Source organism: Asterias rubens, chromosome 17 (genome assembly GCF_902459465.1).
Source record: "Asterias rubens chromosome 17, eAstRub1.3, whole genome shotgun sequence".
In the NCBI taxonomy this organism is placed as follows: domain Eukaryota; kingdom Metazoa; phylum Echinodermata; class Asteroidea; order Forcipulatida; family Asteriidae; genus Asterias; species Asterias rubens.
Genome location: NC_047078.1, coordinates 3964232 through 3984391, shown reverse-complemented (window position 1 = coordinate 3984391; position 20160 = coordinate 3964232). Strand labels below are relative to the sequence as shown.

The following is a 20160-nucleotide window of genomic DNA, read 5'->3' as shown; positions in this document are numbered from 1 at the left end:
AGCCACAATTATTATTATTATTATTATTGTTATTATTATTGGAAAGAGTAAGATCGGATCTTTTCAATGAAGTAAAATAAGGTTTTGTAGACAACAGTGTTTGAGATATTAAATCTCACTGAGGAAGACAGTTAAATTGTTAACATTTTGGATACCAACTGCCTGTAGCTGTTAGATTTTCATCAGGGATAAAGTCAGTGGTCTAGTGGTCCAGAATGGCCAAGGTTGTTGGTTCGAATCCCACCCGAACAAAATGCCTGTGGATTTTTTGCAGGATTGGAGATAGTACTGAGTATACAGTGCTTTACTCACATCGCTGTTCGGGTAAAACTATGTAATACATAACATCTCCATCATCGAGCAGCAACTTAAGACACACCTGTTCACACTTGCTTTCCCTACCACTTGAGAATTCCCTCTTTTCCATCTCGACCGGCGCCTTTGAATGGTTTTACACCAGATTTAGTGCGCCTTTATAAATGCTGTGTAATTATTAATAATATTCTTTATCCCTGATGCAAATATGACATACATTAATTTGTGGTTTAATTTCATAATCTATTCTTTTTTGCAGGAGATTTTGGGTAAAGATTGTGGCACTCCGGATTGTGACGGATATTTCTTTAGCGTGGAAATATTAGGACCAGACGGGTTGTGCATCACTAAGGTTGGTTAACCATTAAGAGACCACCAGTCATTTCTTTAGATTTATTTTTATTAGAATTTATTTATTTATCATACGTTTAGACATGGTTTTATCTTCAAGTACGCGCTAATCCTCCAATCAGATTTGCAGAATGGAGTGGTGATAATATCACTACCTGCGTCTTGTTTGTTCTATGGTCACGCGCCAAGTTTGCTTGAAGATAAATACATTGTCACACGCGGGCTCGTGGAAATACGGAAAATATAGCCTCGTCGGATGTGGGACGCAGAACACTATATTTTTCCGTATCCCACTCACGCTTTTGTGATAACTAATATTATTGTGAATGGACCAGTTGCTTTTGTCTGGATGCCTCTTTCGTACTTAGAGCGGATCGGCCACATGCCTAATAAATATAAATGTGCCATGTTTTTTATTTGAGTAAATAGAATTAGCTGTTGCAAACAACTTACCGAGAAAAAGGACCTACATGTACAGTATAAATACAAACATTAATTACTGGCCTGACGGAGTAGGAGTCTTCCAAGGCTAAACCATTTTTGCTATTTAAAGACAGTGGACACTATTGGTAATTACTCAAAATAATTATCAGCATAAAACCTCATTTGGCAATGAGTAATGGGGAGAGGTTGATAGTATAAAGCATTGTGAGAAACGGCTCCCTCTGAAGTGACGTAGTTTTCGAGAAAGAAGTAATTTTCCACGAATTTGATTTCGAGACCTCAAGTTTAGAATTTGAGGTCTCGAAATCAAGCATCTGAAAGCACACAACTTTGTGTGACCAGGGTGTTTTTGTCTTTCATAGTTATCTCGCAACTGCGACGACCAGTCAAGCTCAAATTTTGACAGGTGTGTTATTTTATGCATATGTTGAGATACACCAAGTGAGAAGACTGGTCTTTGACAATTACCAATAGTTTCCAGTGCCTGTAAAGGGTCTATGTACTTTTTCCTACCACAAAACACAATGTCCACAGATTTACATTAAACTTACACAGTTTGAAGATTATGATAGAAAGCTTCCCTTGAAATTTTACTTACTGAGGTGCTGTAGTTTTTTTTAGAAATGAGTAAAACAAATAATTTTCATCTCAGTTTTAGCATGTTAACCATTTATGTAACCATTTATGCTATGTTTATGGAATAATATCATAATGGGATTTTATATGCTATATAGTTTCCGTCCTACTTGAGACAACAAGTATTTTGCGACTTGTTTTACCCATTTCTCAAAAACTACAGAACCTCAGTTAGTAACATTTGAAGGGAAGCTTTCCACTATCATTATTTTCAAACCCTGTAAGTTTAATGAAAATCTTTGGACATTTTGAAAAAGTACCCAAATCCTTTAAACAATACCAGGGCTGCTGTAAAAACGAAATGTGCAGGAGGTATGAAGTTGATATTTCTATTGTTTTTTCTTTCTTTTTTCCCAGCATGGTCTTTTAGACAGTGACAAAACCAAGGCGAGAAAGAACAAGGGAGCCAGGTAACACTCTCTTTCCATTTTCAAAATTCTCTTTTACAATTTCCTAGAATTAAGAGAATTTTCCAAGTAATTTGTCGTGGTCATTCATTTTTGGAGTAATATTTGTACAATGCACTGTATAAAAACTAGATCATTTCATCTTATCAGAATCACAGCATGCAAACGCAAGATAATATGTGACCCGCTCTATGAAGATGAGTCAGATGTTGACAATTTAACAAATTCAGTTAGATACATGGATGGAAAGAACACACCAGCAGCATTTATTTGGTACACATGTATGTCTAAGCTTTGGGGTGTATCGCCTTGCTGAGTTACTCCCATTTGAAATTAGCCAGTATATCATTTTTTGTGTAAATTGAATTACAAGTAAAACGATGTTTTAAACTACCATTTCGCACAAAAGGATACAAATTAGACTAAAGTATGATCACAAAATGGTTGTATTCATAGCTTTATTGCCCCAAAATAAGTGTTCTTACGGTTTACCATGCAAATATAAATCTTAAAAGTAAAAAATAAATAAAGATATATATATTTTTGTTGTTGATATTTTCCACATTAAACTGTCCATTACTCTATAATGCATCGGGCGACATCTGACTCATTTTCACAGAGTGGTTCACATATTTTTCTTTGTGCTGGTAACTCTTCGAGTCCTACCGTGTCCCATAGCCTTATATCTTGAGGGTTTTTCTCATCAGGATCCTCCCCGCTGTTCCCAAAGGTGCTGCTTTCTTTAACAGATCTGTCATCACTTTTATTACTATTTTTTAAATTGCAGTAAGCAACAGTCTAAGAAGAATCGGAAGCTGCAGAAACAGGAGGAGCCCAAGAAGCAGGGGAATGAGAAGGCCCAAGGAGGCGTGGAGATCGAGAAGTCTGGTCTTGACGAGCGGAAAGAACAACAGGAGATTGAGAAGAAGCCAAGTAAGTAGGAGTCAGCCCCAAGAAATTGCCAAGCCCTAGTTTTATACAGCATGTATGCACAGAAAACTCGTGTTCACCAAAAATAGGTTACCAGCAGAAAATAGTGAACGTTTACCATTTGCTGTGAGTAAATTTCTTGTTTAGCAAAGGAATTTGCGAAATGGATTTTTCTGTTAAACAGTTTTAATGAAATTGTACCAGTTTTATACAGCTTGTATGCACATAAAACCTGTGCTCACAAAAAATAGATTGCCAGCAAAAAATAGTGAATGTTTACCATTTGATGTGAGTAAATTTCTTGTTTAATAAAGGAATTTGCGGAGCAGAGTTTGCTGTTAAACAGCTTTAATGAAATTGTGCTTAGGAAGTTTCCAGATTTGTTTGTTTTCATTGATGTTTTTGGGCTTGAACAAAGAAAAATTTACCAGAGCGGGACTTAAACCAACGCCCTCCAGGGCCCAATTTCATTGAGCTGCTAAGCACACAAATTTGCTTAGCATGAAATTTCTTCCTTGATAAAAACATAATTACCAACAAAATTTCCATTTTTTGCATATTTGTTACCTATTTCTTGTCACTGGTATTCAGCTGTTGTTTGCCTATCCTGACAATCACGTGGAAATTTGGTTGGTAATCCTGTTTTTAGCAAAAACAAAAAAATTCATGCTAAGCAAATTTTTGTGCATAGCAGCTCTATGAAATTGGGCCCAGATGTTTTTAAAGACAATGTCCATCAAAGAATCTTTTTCTGAAATTTGCCTTCCTTTGCGTAATGTACGGCGCTATGATCAAGGACTGTTGGATTTACTCCTTATAAATTGAATGTTTTCTCGACCTTTTAACAACAAAAAACTACATCGGAGAAGTCAGAATATGAGCGGAATGGGCTGGGTCCATGGTTATACAGAGTTTTGGTGGCTTTCGTTCCAGTGAGCCACTCGAGGTCACCTACTAGCTCTATTTACCATATTTATTTACAATCATATCCTTCTTTTAAGACATTGGACACTGTTGGTAATTGTCAAAGACTAGTCTTCACTGTTGGTGTTTCTCAACATATGCATAAAATAACAAACCTGTAATTTTTTTTAGCTCAATCGGTTGTCAAAGTTGCGAGATATTAATGAAAGAAAAAAAAAACTATGTCACTTCAGAGGGAGCTGTTTCTCACAATGTTTTATACTACATGTATCAACCTCTCTCTATAACTCGTTACCAAGTAAGATTTTATGCTAACATTTATTTTGAGTAATTACCGATAGTGTCCACTGCCTGTAAACCAACGTCGTCCAGACAATGTAGATCAAAGAACCTTTTTTCTGAAATTTGCCTTTCTTTGCTTATTGTACGGCGCTATGAGCAAGGACTGTTTGATTTGCTCCTTTTAAATTGTATGTTTTCCCAACCTTTAAAAAAAAGATTACACCCTTATCTAACCATTAGACAATAGATCGGAGAAGTCAGAATATGAGCGGAATGGGCTGGGTCCATAGTTCTACAGAAAGTTTGGTGGCTTTCATTACAGTGAGCCACTCGAGGTCAACTACTAGCTCTAACTACCATATTTATTTACAATCATACCCTTCTTTTAAGACACTGGACACTGTTGGTAATTGTCAAAGACAAGTCTTGACTGTTGGTGTATCTCAACAATATGCATAAAATAACAAACCTGTAAAAAATTTAGCTCAATCGGTTGTGGAATTTGCGAGATAGTAATGAAAGAAAAAAACACCCTTGTCGCACCATGGTCACACGAAGTTGTGTGCTTTTAGATGCTTGATTTCGAGACCTCAAATTCTAAATCTGAGGTCTCGAAATCAAATTCGTGGAAAATTACTTCTTTCTTGAAAATTACGTCACTTCAGAGGGAGCTGTTTCTCACAATGTTTTATACTATCAACCTCTCCCCATTACTCGTAATCAAGAAAGGTTTTATGCTAATAATTAGTTTGAGTAATTACCAATAGTGTCCACTGCCTTTAACCTAACCCCCTTTTTCTTAATACCATGTCTCAACAGATCAGGAGAAGAACGAAATAGTAATGTCAGATAAGATGAAGGCAGAGTGTGAGCCCAACGGTTTGGGTCCAGGGTTGAACAGAGTGCCTGTTGCCTACTTTACAGTCGGCGAGTCGAGGACTAGCTCCAAGGCGGTGGCAGATGGAAGGGATGGGGATGATGACATGGATGAAGATGACATGGAGGAGGCGGTGTACGTCCTCAAGAGGGAGGACAAGGAGCAAATGGAGTTGACTACTTCTCAGGTGAGACCAGGGATGGGATTCATCTGTTTTAAACTGGAAATCCGTTTTTAACCCCCCCCCCCTAAAAAATAAAAACCCCAAAAACAATGTTTCTTATCGATATTGATAAGTTTTAACCAAAATGCTTTTATTTTTAAATCCCCCCTAAAAATATTTTTCATAATATTTTGATCAACTTCCAAGAAACATGAGTTTAAATGATATGGAATACTCAGACTGCAGAAAAGAGCTTTTAAAACCAAAGCTTAATGTATGTACGAGTAAGGCTTTTAAAACCAGAGATAATTGTATGTAAGCAGGCTTCGCACTCGCAAGGTTTCACGCTCGCAAGCTTTCACAATGCAGGTTTTTCTTCTTGTCTAAAAACATCTATTAAATCAGTTGCAGTACCCGCTGCTAAAACATAGGATTTGAACTGCCTCTAGCTACCGGGCAATCTCGGTGGTCTAGTTGGTATGACACTGCTCTAGAATTGCAAGGGTCGTGGGTTGGAATCCCACCCGTATGTTAATAATGTGTCATGTCTGTCATAATTGACACTCTCTATAAATATTCTGATGCACTTTATTTTCCCTCCCTGCAGGCAAAGACAAAAGCAGTGAGACCCAAAACAAAGAAGGGGAAGAAGTCAAAGGTAATGATGAATGGACCTATATTATTTCAGATACCTTTAAAAACAGCATATGGCATTATAATAGATGTCCAATGCCCAAACATTGGATTGGAACTGCCTCTAGCTACACGTACCAGGCAATCTCGGTAGTATATGTGGTCTGACACTGCTCGAGAGTTGCAAGGGTCATGGGTTCAAATCTCATCCGAGTAATAGTTATGCCTGAGATATTTTTTCACAGGACTCTGGAAAGTACTGAATATACATTACAGTGCTAACACACATCGGTGTAAGGGTGAAAACCAAAATTAATGTAGCATATGGTGTGTCGTGGCTGACTGAGCAGTCAAGCGTACTGGTTAACTCCGAATTAAAGGCAGTGGACACTATTGGTAATTACTCAAAATATTTATCAGCATAAAACCTCACTTGGTAACGAGTAATGGGGAGAGATTGATAGTATAAAACATTGTGAGAAACGGCTTCCTCTGAAGTGATGTAGTTTTCGAGATAGATGTAATTTTCCACGAATTTGATTTCGAGACCTCAAGTTTAGAATTTGAGGTCTCAAGATCAAGCATCTGAAAGCACACAACTTCGTGTGACAAGGGTGTTTTTTTCTTTCATAGTTATCTCGCAACTCTGACGACCAATTGAGCTCAAATTTTCACAGGTTTGTTATTTTATGCATATGTTGAGATACACCAAGTGAGAAGACTGGTCTTTGACAATTACCATTAGTGTCCACTGTCTTTCAGCTCTGGTGTACCTGATAGCTGATCAGCAGAGTGTGGGTCAATGCCAGTTTGACACTTGTGTTCTTGAGTAAAACATTTAAAGGCAGTGGACACTATTAGTAATTACTCAAAATAATTATTGGCATAAAACCTTTCTTGGTGACGAGTAATGGGGAGAGGTTGATAATGTAAAACATTGTTAGAAATGGCTCCCTCTGAAGTGACATAGTTTTGGAGAGAGAAGTAATTTTCCACAAATTTGATTTCGAGACCTCCAGTTTAGAAATTGAGGTCTCGAAATCAAGCATATGAAAGTACACAACTTCGTGTGACAAGGGTGTTTTTTTCTTTCATGGTTATATCGCAACTCCGACGACCAATCAAGCTCAAATTTTCACAGGTTTGTTATTTGATGCATATGTTGAGATACACCAATTGTGAAGGCTAGTCTTTGACAATTACCATTAGTGTCCACCGCCTTTAACCATTATTGCTTTTTCCTTCAGATGAGACTTATAAAGCTGAAGGTTTCATAAATGCAAGTAAAAGAACCCAGTAACACTTGTTGCTAAAAAATGAGTTTGCCTGGTGTTTCAGGCTGTAGCTGCTGAATATCGCAGCAGTCTGTTAACACAAACAATGTGGTAAATAATATGGTTTCAAAAGTCATAAACTTCAAAAACCTGTTCAGAAATAAACTGCGAGGGTTGGAACTTCAGGCCATTAAACATATTTTTGCTTAGGTCCATCCTTTTGGATTGTAAGCAGTTTGCAACAGCTATTTCTTTCAGCCACACAAGACTATTCTGTTGGTGCACTTTTGTTTTAAGTCTTGATTTCAAAGGACTGTTTTTTTTTAATGTATTTTTTATTTTTGTTTTCATTTAGGAAACGGCGGCGCCTATTGAAGTAAAGCTCAAATCTGGTTCCATGAGAGATAAGATATTTTCAAATCCTGCAAACAGCATATTTAACAAGTGCACAATCATAAGGTGATTTGTTCTCCTTTATTTTTTCTTCAAATAGTTTCATAATGAAGTTGACAAGGTTCTCCTTGTGCCCCGGCCAGATCTCTGTCTGTGTGCATGTCAACAAATATTAAAAGCAGTGGACACTATTGGTAATTACTCCAAATAATAATTAGCACCAAACCTTACTTGGTGACGAGTAATGGGGGAGTGTTGATGGTATATAACACGGTGAGAAACGGCTCCCTCTGAAGTGCCATAGTTTTCGAGAAAGAAGTAATTTTCCACGAATTTGATTTCGAGACCTCAGATTTAGAACTTGAGGTCTCGAAATCAACCATCTAAATGCACACAACTTCAGGTGACAAGGGTGTTTTTTCTTTCATTATTATCTCGCAACTTCGACAACCATTTGAGCTCAAATTTTCATAGGTTTGTTATTTTATGCATATGTTGAGATACACCAAGTGAGAAGATTGGTCATTGACAATTACCATTAGTGTGCACTGCTTTAAAAGCACTGGACATGTTTGGTAATTACTCAAAATATGTTTTAGCTTAGAAACTTAGTTTGGTAACGAACAACTGAGAGCTCTTGATAGTATAAAACATTGTAAGAAACGTCTTCCTCCGAAGTAAATGTAGTTTTTGAGAAAGAGGTTATTTCTCACGTAAAGGAACATAACAGACTTGGTTTTACTAGCAAAAAAGTTGCTGGCAGTGTAAGCACTTTATGTAATCCACCATATACATAAACTGAAAAACCTGTAGAAGTTTGAGACTGATCGGCCTTCTGGGTCCTGAGAAAATAGTGAAAAAACGATTACAAATTTTGCATTGCAACGATGCAAAAACATAAATGAATAAAACGCTCACTGAGCGATAAACTCCGAACGCGAAATTAGATTATTCATTTCACATCAAATATTCTGGACAGAAATATTTCAAGGTATGTTTTCTACCATCATCATCATTAGACCGTGTAAGTTTTATGTAAATCTGTGATCTTCACGATTTTTGTTTCTTACCAATTCTGTAACATTCCTTTAATAATTTAAGAATCTGAGAAAATACTGCTTGACAAAGTTCTTTGCTCAGCAAAAACTGAGTAGGGCACCAACTACAACAATGCAAACTAACTGTAATTTTGGCTGGTAACCTGTTTCTGCTAAGTGAAACTATTCTGCGCTCAGCAATAAGCCATTTGCGAGTTAAATTTTAACTATGTCTGGTTCAATGACTTGCTTAGTTACAATGCACGGCTTACATTTGAATTCCTCAGACTGTCGAGACAGTTGCTACGCCAACTGATTATTAGGGGCAAGCTTTTGTATAGCAACCTCCAGAATGAGCAAACCCTGGTACCATTGTGACATACACATCCATTCAGAATTGTGTATGGGTGTTCACCATTTTATTTCTTTTTTCGTTCTCTCCAGCAATGTTGCCTTTCCAGGACTGTTTACAAACCAGCCCTTTACAACTCCACCAAGCCTCCAAGAGGCTAAAAGTGAGTTTGAGGAAACTTACAAGGCCAAGAAGTCGCACAAGAAAGTGGATAAGAAGATGCCCAAGAAGATGGCCGAGCTGACGTCTGCTGCAGTCGCCAAGTCGCAAGAGGAGAGGAGCCAAATCACAGCTTTACAATTGTGAGTTAATAGCTTGTGATTTAGTTGTTGTAACTAATAAGTTCACATATTGTGTCATAATTTCCACATAAATCCAAGAGTCGTGAAAGTAAAAGCTGGACAAGTTTTGAGATGTGCCCCCTTTCATCATATCAAAAGTTGATAAGAATTAGACAGTGCAATCTCCATACAATATAAGATTTTACGTTTTCTTCCGTTGAGCTGTGTACAAATCGTGCCTGCAGAAAGTCCAGGCTATGTGGCTCTTTTGTAAACATGTGACGTCACAGGTCACATCGTCTATAATCAAGCAACTAAATGAAATATCCTGTAAATAACTTGCTTTTCCTACAGGCATTTTGAAGAAGTTCTCGGACGTCTTGGTCCCGTACCAATAACCGATACTCTACTCAGCAACGAGCTGAAAAGCATGCCGTCTGAACATCAAGCTGTCGTCGAACGCGCCGGCGGTCTCGACAAGTTCCTCTTGAACTCATCCAACTTCAAGATGGTAGAGGATCACGTCTGTCTACTCCAAGACGTCGCCAAGTGCAAAGGAATCGTGGAGTGCGCCAAAGCTCCCAAGGTGAAGTCATCGTCCCTCCCAGCCACAACTGAGGCTGGGGGAGGGCATTCGTACTGGACTAATTCTCGTGCTAACCTAGCCCCGGAACATTTCCCGGACATCAATGAATCTCTGGCTAGCAGTGCAGCGGAGGGTGGACAGAGGAAATCTGACAAAGCGGCAACGCCTTCTAAAATGGACACTCTTGAGGACATCTTCCTTGATTCGGAAGAAACCCGTGCAGCCAGAATGATGTCTGTGCTAGACGGCATTGGCAAAGTGGAACCAAAGTCACATATTGAAACTTCAGAAGTTGAGGAACAATCAGGAGACTATGCTGAAACTCATGAAAAGGATAATGCGTCTGTGTATAAAATCAAGCCACTTATGACAGATGAACAAAGCCGTCGTACAGCGGATGGACTTGAGTTTAAGCCTGATGTTGACAAAGCCAGTGATTTAAGCTCTCTAAACGATGCCCCTCCCAGTATATTGAATGAAATATTTTTCCCGCATAAAGTAAACGCGGCCAACGGACAACCGAATAGAATTAATCAAAGTGTTTCATTACCGTCTGGAGGTCAATCTGGGGTTATTAATGGGTCAAAGGTCGATGGGGATAGCAATATGGCGTCTAATTCCGCTGATAAGTTTGCAATTGGTGCCAGTGTTTCCTTGGGACCTGATTCTTGTATGCCAAGTAAAATTTTAAAAGACACCTCTATAAATTTGCCGACAAACTCAGAAATAACTAAAAATGAAGAAATCAGCAAATCCAGGACAGTGTCTATGGATTCTGAACAGGGGTCTGGCGCTAAAGAAGACGTCGTAGACTGCGGCGAGAGCGGGTTTTATTCTACCAGAAGTAGCGAGAGCTCCAGCCTGTCCTCTGATAGTAGCAGCTTCTCATCTGGCAGGAACACCGCTTCAAATCTCTCCTCTGATTCCCAATCATTGAACCAAGACTCTGTGAAGGATGGCAGAGGTAACTCAATTATCAATACAAAATCAAATGTAGGTTCGGACGAGAGAACTGATGTGGATTCTCCGGCAAAGCAAGAAGACCAATTAAAGTCAACTAAGGAGAAAACTAACGAAAGTCTGGTAAGCGCCGAGAATGCGTCCCCGAGTCAAGAGAATCTTGAAACCTCGAAATGCAACCCAACCGAATCTCCTCTACCTACCACAGACACTCCCGCCGCTTCGACAGTCAGCGTCACCAAGTATAATGAACTCTTGCAGAAATACAAAATGATCTACGAGGCGTGTAAGGTGTACACGGAACGTAAGAAGTCGTTGAAGTGTACGTGGACCCAGTGTCCAAAGCAAACCATGCAAGCTAGAGGCGCTAACACGGAGCCAACGATGATGCAACTTATCGCTGAAAGTCCACAAGTCAGTCAATTACAAGTGAGTTAGATTACTCTGAAATGCACAACAGACTATGCAAGGTTAACTTTACTCCAAAATCCACAGTAGACTGAGCAAGTCGAAGATTACTCCAAAATCCACTGTGCAAGTCTTTGATTACTACAAAATCCACATTCGACTGTGAATGTCGAATAATACTCAAACATGTACAAAAGACTGTGCAAGTCTATGATTACTCCTAAATCCGTAACAGACTGTGCAAGTCTATGATTACTCCTAAATCCATAACAGACTGTGCAAGTCTAAGATTACTCCAAAACCAACAACAGACTGTGCAAGTCTCTTATTACTCCAAAATCCACAACAGACTGTGTGAGTCTATGATTATTCCAAAATCCACAACAGACTGTGTGAGTCTATGATTATTCCAAAATCCACAACAGACTGTGTGAGTCTATGATTATTCCAAAATCCACAACAGACTGCAAATCTTTGATTACTCCAAACTTATACAACAGATGGTGGCAGTTAAGTGTAGCTCTCACCTTAAAGTGGCCATACAAACTTGTGAGTTGGGCGTTAGCTAAAAAAAAGAAGAAGATTACTCCAAAATCCATAGCCTATACATATTGACTGTGAAGGGGATAACCCCTGTTCAGCTGCGCCTTGAACACCCAGCAGGGTGAATATGTGCGCCTTACAAGTCTTATTATTATTTATTATAACTACTAACGTCATGGATATTATTATTTATTTTTTGGTTATAAGATGGATGTGCGAGAAATGCATGTAAAATTATCGGAGTCTGAGAAGCTTTATCGTATCCAAGAGAAAAAGCTAAAGAGTGAAGTGGAAACATTCAAAACACAGGAAAAGGTAAGTGGTAGTTTGTGGTCTCCATGGGGGCATAGTTTGCTGCACTTGTGAGCTTGGGCAAGATACTTATAAACTAAAAGTGCTTTTTATCAACAAATAGCCCACCCCCCCCCCCCCCAAAAAAAAAAAAAAAAAATTGTTTTAATAGTGTCCTGCCTTTTTGGAAAAATAATGGAGGATTTTAAAAATCTGTTTCTTCTTTTTTCACAAAATGGCCAGTTGGCGTATTTTTAAAGACAACCAGCTGGGCTATTTTATAAAATTTGTTTGTTTTCGTGTGAGATCGTTAAAAGAAACACCTTTTCGGCAAACCTTGCTGCAGTTTGTGGCTGCTACATGTTAGGGCATATTTGCACAAGCTGCTCGTGACTGCGCTATTGACTTTTTAGGTTGACTCCCATAAATGGCCGACGGTGTTTGTCGAGGAATAAAAGGAAAACCACGCAATTTCGAGTGATACTTGTGTGGATCATTATATTCTACTTTTAAAATATCTTTCTAATCATATGCATTTTATAACAAACGGTTACAAATGCTTTTCAAAGACCAACTCGACCGATCCATGGCAACGTGTTCCTTTAACTAACGATCTCTTCTGGTTTATAGGAAACGAGAAATTGGGTGACTGGTTTTGAACACAGAATCAATTCACTTGAGAGAGACAAGAAAGTCTTGGAGCAAGAGAAAGGTGATCTAAGGAAAGAGGTTTTCCAGCGGGATGCAGAGGTTAGACACCTAGAGCATCAGATAGCCAAGTAAGGAACACACTTTAACAGATGTTACTTTTGCATTAGGAAAAAAACATAATGTTTACCCTGAAGGCCGAGTCACACTGCAGCGATAATGAAACCGATAACGGTCACGGCGCAAAGAGAACGCATTTTATTTGTTGAATTGCTGTACGTAGAGGGAGTTGTTTCTCACAATGTTTTATACTATCAACAGCTCCCCAATGCTCGTTACCAAGTCAGTTTTTAAGTTAACATTTTTTTTGAGTAGTTACCAAACATGTACCTTCCCTTTAAGTACTTTATACTCATACAAGTTGTGTGAACAAAAAGATCAACAGGCAAATTGCTCGAGTGAGATACAAACCGACCCCTTTGCATTGTAGAGTAGATGTAGATGTCTTACCCCTAGACTTGTGTCTATAGCATAGAGCTATATATATTGACTAGAGCGCTAACTTGCTCTGCGTTCAAGCCATCCTAGGCGCAGACATGTTTGATGTGTTGCGTGACTACGGAACAATTTTAATTTTAAGAGAACACACGTTGCTGCGATTTTTTAAACATTTGGCGTGTGCGCTTACGTACGCGACTGCCCGTTCGCCTTACGTCAGCACTACGAAAATCGTAAGTTTGACTTGATTGACGTACTAAAAAAAAGTATACGCGCCTTATAAACATGACGCACGTGACGCCCGCAGTTTGTACGCTCCTCAGCAGATTGTGCGTTCACACTTGCTGCATTTTTTGGTTCGATGACATATAGAAAAGAACAAATGCACTATCATGCAAATAGCCGTACAATTGCCGAACAAAATTTCAAGCTTTCGTATTGGTTTGTACATAAACATGGATGCGCCCACATGGCTTCAAAACCTTAGTGCGTGTATTAACGGGGTGTTAGCACTCTAGTCAATATATATAGCTCCATGGTCTAGAGGCAGTTTCACAAATCATTTTGTTGTGCTGTCTTCTCATTGGCCATACCCACTCTCTGGAACAATCTTCCCGCCCACATCCGTGCCTCCACTACACTGGACTCATTTTAAACTGCTCTCAAAACACACTTATTTCAATCCATCTAAGCTGTTCATTTTCTGCTATTTCATCCCACTCTAAATTGTCATTTTTTGTTACTTTACACTTCTTGCTTCAGCGCTTAGTAGAAACCTGGTATTAAGAGCTATATAAATGCATGATATTTTTATTATTATACTTTTTTTTATATATCCACAGGCTGAATGCAGAGCTAAAGTTGAAAGATGAGCAGTCTGAAGTGACAGCTAAGAATATGCAGACTGAAAAGTGAGTTTGTTTGTTTGATTATTTGTTTCGAGGATCTTTTCAACAATCTTGACAACTGAACTCGGCAAAGCTTCGTAAGGGCATATTATACAAGTCAAGCTGGCAACAGCCAATCTCGTTTGTACCAACATTGTAACGCCTTTAGATTGTGATTCATTAACAAGATGACAACACTTAATCTAGTCATTGTGAAATCAATTAACCACCCCTGCCCTTACAGGTACCCATTTACCCCTGGGTGAAGAGAAGCAATTATAGTTAAGTGTGTTGCTAGAGGACACAAGTGTCATGACCGGTATTTGAGTCCACGTTCTGAAAACTTAACACCAGAAAACGAGGTTGAGGCAATCTAATTCGCTTGCTAACCTGTGAAATACGCTTTATTTGCAAATTTTTCTGCTATAGTAAGTATATTAATTTTTGGTTTTTACCCATACACCGATGTGTGTTAGCACTGTATACTCAGTACTTTCCCGAGTCCTGTGAAAAAAATATCACAGGAATGTTACTCGGGTGAGATTCGAACCCACGACCCTTGCATCTAGAGCAGTGTCTTACCAACTAGACTACCGAGGTTGCCCGGCAGCTAGAGGGAGTTTGAATCCTATGTTTTGGCAGCGGGTACCGCAACGATATGATAGATGTTAAATTTGCATCGGGGATAAAGAATATTAATTTTGGTTTTTACCCATACACCGATGTGTGTTAGCACTGTCTACTCGGTACTTTCCCGAGTCCTGTGAAAAAATATCACAGGCATGTTACTATAGTAAGCTTACAAATTTGTTTTCAGTTGAGCAGCTCTATGAAATTGACCCCTGTAGAGAAAACAAAAATGCTATTTGAACTGTTTATTATTAAAGGCACTGGACACTTTTGGTAATTTGTCAAAGACCAGTCTTCTCACTTGGTACCTCATCATGTTCATAAAATAACAAACCTGTGAAAATTTGAACTTGATTAGCCATCAAAATTGCGAGATAATATTGAAAGAAAAACACCCTTGTCACACAAAGTAATTGTGTGGTTTCAGATGCTTGATTTCGAGACCTCAAAATCTAATTCTGAGGTCTCAAAATCAAACTCGTGGAAAATTACTTCTTTCTCGAAAACTACGTTACTTCAGAGGGAGTTGTTTCTCACAATGTTTTATACTATCAGCAGCTCCCCATTACTCGTTACCAAGTAAGTTATTTTGAGTAATTACCAATAGTGTCCACTGCCTTTAATACTTTTATCAATCATTTTTTTCCGTGTTTTTAGGGATCTGTGGTTAGCTGAGAAGATGAAAATTGAGGAGTCCTCAGCCAGCTTGATAAGGTCGGAACAGCGGATACAGAAGCAATGTCAGGAAGCAGAGGTAAGACGCATTCCCATTGTCCTGAAACAGGTTTAATAAATTGTTTGCAAGTTTGTAATATGGTTTATGGTTTATTTATTTAAAAATTTCATCGCAGCATGCCGATGAATTGTGACATGATTCACAATTGCTAAAAATATTACAATAATTATTAAGAAGCTTACAATAGAAAATACATAGTGAAAATATGATAAAAAAATCACAAAAACAAAGGCCTGGCAGAAAAGTTTGAAAAAGTTGATCATATTATGCCCGTGTGACATACTGGTACAAAGATTTTGCAAACCAGTCTGAGCCAGTCAGAACCAGTCTGAGCCAGCCGGATTTAAAGCCAGTCTAAACTAGTCTGAACCAGTCTGAGCCAGCCGGATGTAAAGCCAGTCTAAACCAGTCTGAACCAGTTTGAGCCAGATTTCAAGCTTATTTCATGGAACTCAACCTGTATTGGTGAAATTCAGTCGTGTTTTCCTGGATTTCCTCGTCATCGTGTATTGAAGTATAGTGTGTCCTTGACAACACCCTTTAGTAACAGCCGTAGCTGCAGTCGCCAATTCAGATTTTTGTCTTGACCTACCGGTAATGATTTTTATTTTCAGATTATGGTACTCCATCTGCAATGTGGTCGGGATCTTACTCCGGTGACGAATGCAATTCAAAACTGTGAAAACGAACTCAATAGGTTGAACCACTATGTACAAAGGTGTGCCTTTCTTCTTTTTTTTTTTTAAGCCATTATACGCTTTCGGAACAGATAAAAAAAAAAGTTCACAGATTTACAAATAACTTACAGGATTACAGAAGGTAATGGTAAAAGACTTCTCTTGAAATATTATTCCATGAAATGCTTTATTTTTTGAGAAAACATTAAAACAATTATCAATTCTCCACATCGAGGATTACGGATTATAGTAATAACACATGTCATGACACGGCGAAACGTGCGGAAACAAGGGTGTATTTTCTCGTTTTTTTCTCTGATGACCGATTGAGCCTTAATTTTCACAGGTTTGTTATTTTATATGTAAGTTGTGATACACGAAGTGTGGGCCTTTGGACAATACTGTTTACCGAAAGTGTCCAATGGCTTTAATTGAATTTTGTTGTATGTTTGTTTGTTATATTTCCATTTGTCTATTGGTGACAAGTAAATAAATAAAGTTATAAATACTAAGAACAAATGGGGAGTCTATTGGTAACAAGTAAATAAATAAAGTTATAAATACTAAGAACAAATGGGGGGTTGCAACCAGAGGAGTTTCTGTTTCTATTATTATTTTATTTATCATAACTTATATTTATTTAGTGTTCATTCTAATTTTAAATTTCTAAACTTTTTTTTAATTTTTTTTTTTATGTTCATTTGTTCATTTACTTGTTTTACTGAAATATAAATTATTTGTTCACACTTAACGATTGTTTTTTAGGACCAACTTACTAATTTGTTTGTTTTCTTTTGCTTACGTTTTTTGCCTTGTCTTTATTACTTCTTTATAGTCATCTTCTTGTATTTGCTCCTTTGTTATTGTTATTTTTTTTATAATAACAATAACAACACTTCTTGCTCTTAAAGGGAAGGTACACTATTGGTAATTGTCAAAGACCAGTGTTCTCACTTGGTGTATCTCAACGTATGCATACAATTACAAACCTGTGAAAATTTGAGCTCAATTGGTCATCGGAGTTGGGAGAAAATGATGAAAGAAAAAACACTCTTGTTAGACGTATTTGTGTGCTTTCAGATAGGAATAAAGACTTCTAGCTATTCTAAGTCTTTTATTGTTTTAGTGAGAAATTACCTCTATTTCAAAATCAATGCTACTTCAGAGGGAGCCATTTCTCACAATGTTTTATACTATCAACAGCTCTCCATTGATCGTTACCAAGTAAGTTTTTAAGTTAATATTTGTTTTGAGTAATTACCAAAGGTGTACCTTCCCTTTAAATAGTGGTAGGGGTCTGACTGATTACCAGAGGGAGTATATGAACACATGCCCGAAGAGTCTGGAGGACAATATTGCCAATGGGGCCACACTTAAGGTAAGTTTTATCCCTTAAGATTGTTGGCACATCTCTATCGGGATAAGCTTAGTCATTTCACTTCATTTATCAAGGATATTCTCTGTTTTATTTATTAACCCCCCCCCCCCACCCCATTTTTGTTAAATGAATAAATAATATATTTTTTATAATTCTTTTTAATTATATAATAATAATGTAATTCATAAAAAACATGAAAATGAAAACCATGTAGAACATTTCAGATTGCACAGTATTTTATTGAAACCAAAGATACATGAATCTAAGCAGGCTTCGCACATGTAAGCTTTCACGCTCGCAAGTTTTCACGCTTTGCTCTCACAGTTCAGCGTGATTTTCTCTGATTAGCAAATTTATGAGCTTAGCTACTTCATGAAATTATCTCCAGATGATGAAAAGGTTCCCAAAATACCAACTCCCTCTGACAAAAAATGCTTGTTTCCCTGATTATGTAGAGTAAGTATGAGGAATACGTACTGAAGATTAAGTCTGGACATTCGCTTAGTCAGCTACCACCCATCGAGCCTCCGAAACCTGTCCGGCCAAAAATCCTAGCAATGGTAAGTACTTGTACTGAGTCTTCCTGCCAGATATGTGTCGCAAAGTATAGAAAAGAAAAAGAAGACAAAATAACTAGACATCAAGTGTTTTTTCCATTAGGATATCAGGCAAAGTAAATATTAAGAGTCTGAAATATTTCCCCTTTCTTATCACTGTGGTTGAACAATCCAAAATAATTCTTCAGAAGGTTTTGTATATTTAAAAATTGTGAAATTATCTGCTAATAGTTGAGGAGATGTTTATAAAATAACCATTATCACAGTTTATAGATGTTGTATTTGCATCGGGGATAAAGAATATAATTCGTTTTACCCTTACGCCAATGTTTATCAAGCACTGTTTACTCAATACTTTCCCGAGTTCTGTGAAAATGGAAAAGAAATCCGCAGGCAAATCACTCAGTAGGGATTAAATAATATCGAAGTCTTATATAGAGCACATATCTACCAAACAAGGTACTCAAGGCGCTGAGTATATACAAACTTTCAGAAAGATAGGTTATTGCAGTGATGGATTCTGAGACCCAATTATGTAGCACTTATTAGGGTTTACAAGATGCTACGGTGCATGAAGCAGCCACAACCAGGAACACCGGGGGACCCCTTCTCTTTTCGATAATTGCACTGGGTTCTTTTACATGTGTTACACTACACATGGGACCAACGGCTTTACGTCCCATCCGAAGGGATATTATAGGGATTCAAACCCAGGATGTTTTATTACATTTTGTTGCTTCTGAGCCTGCTTCTGCTTTGTTGTGCAAAGGTTTTATTTAAAAAAACATATGTTGATGACAAAAAAGATAAAGAAGAGGGGAAAATGAAATGAACAAATAATCTTCACAAAATTATACCATTAATTTTAGTAATAGGACATAAGAAGTTTCTAATTTTTGTCTTCATTTTTTTCCTCAGCCCCCACATATAATGGCGCAGAGGGGACGACCTGGAATTGATATGTCATACGGGATGCGTACGCATGGTCCAATAAACTTACGAATGCCGACACCCAACTATAACCCCTATCAAATGGGCCTGTCTAATCAGCAAATGGCCCCGCCCAATCAAATGGCCTCGCCCAATCAAATGACCCAATCGGATCAAATGGCCTCACAAATGGCCCAGCAAAATCAAATGGCTCAGCAAAATCAAGTGGCTCCAAATCAATTGCACCAACCTGGTCAAATGGCCCCGGCCGGCCAAATGGCCCCGGCCGGCCATATGGGCCCGCTTGGTGGCAGTCACAAGATGGCAGTCACAAGTGCTAATGTTGGATCAGCAAATCGACAGGTAGACACCCATTCACCTTCACCTGTGCCTGGAGATCCAAATATGGTGGCAGCAGCGGGATCAACTAACCGGTATCAGAGGGAGCAACAAGAGATCCAGACCATGCCTCAGCAGCGAGAACCCTCACCACCTTCAGTACCCGTCTCAATGGGGCTCTCTACCCAATCGTCTGGATTCAAAGAAAGGCAAGCTCCTAAAGACGCAGCCTATCCAGGAAGGCAGCCACATAGCCACCCCCACATACATGCTGCCAAGATACCAGTGTCTCTTGCTGGAGCACATCCCCCTTGGATTGCCCCAGCTACATCGGCAGATAGGATGTCGGGACAAAGTCCAGGACTGCAAAGCAGTCAGTTCAGTTATCAGCAGAGTTTGCGACAGGCTCAACAACAAGAGCAGCCCCAGACACAGTCAACTTCACCAGCTACATCGGCAGATAGGATGTCGGGACAAAGTTCAGGACTGCAAAGCAGTCAGTTCAGTTATCAGCAGAGTTTGCGACAGGCTCAACAACAAGAGCAGCCCCAGACACAGTCAACTTCACCAGTAACTGTTTCCTCCTTCAGTGGTAAGCTCTAGAGGTTCCTCTGCACTTTGCCAAGTTTAAATTTAACTGTTGTACACAGGCCTGGAAATTCATCTTTGAAAGGGCAAGGGCATTTTCATTTTGTCAAGAGTACTTCCTTCGGGAAATCGTACAGTCTGTGGCAAATTTAGAATGGGCACCAAGGCCAAGACCAGGGCAGCAGTAGCCAAGGCTTACCTGGCC

At 38.6% G+C, this 20160-nt stretch overlaps 1 protein-coding gene across 4 annotated transcripts in view; it reads left to right on the top strand.

The window, feature by feature from the left end:
* Positions 1-20160, top strand: part of LOC117301638 — a 54118-nt gene that overhangs the window by 30015 nt on the left and 3943 nt on the right. For 3 of the 4 annotated variants that reach the window (XM_033785656.1, XM_033785657.1, XM_033785658.1), the window contains exons 18-33: positions 575-667; positions 2104-2156; positions 2941-3086; positions 5109-5353; positions 5937-5987; positions 7592-7695; positions 9111-9320; positions 9654-11274; positions 12004-12111; positions 12718-12866; positions 14076-14144; positions 15408-15504; positions 16101-16204; positions 17451-17541; positions 17997-18101; positions 19017-19959. In XM_033785656.1, the coding sequence (XP_033641547.1) occupies positions 575-667; positions 2104-2156; positions 2941-3086; positions 5109-5353; positions 5937-5987; positions 7592-7695; positions 9111-9320; positions 9654-11274; positions 12004-12111; positions 12718-12866; positions 14076-14144; positions 15408-15504; positions 16101-16204; positions 17451-17541; positions 17997-18101; positions 19017-19959 (4189 nt within the window). The remainder of the gene's footprint in view (positions 1-574; positions 668-2103; positions 2157-2940; positions 3087-5108; positions 5354-5936; positions 5988-7591; positions 7696-9110; positions 9321-9653; positions 11275-12003; positions 12112-12717; positions 12867-14075; positions 14145-15407; positions 15505-16100; positions 16205-17450; positions 17542-17996; positions 18102-19016; positions 19960-20160) is intronic. The other variant, XM_033785659.1, reaches the window with a different exon arrangement.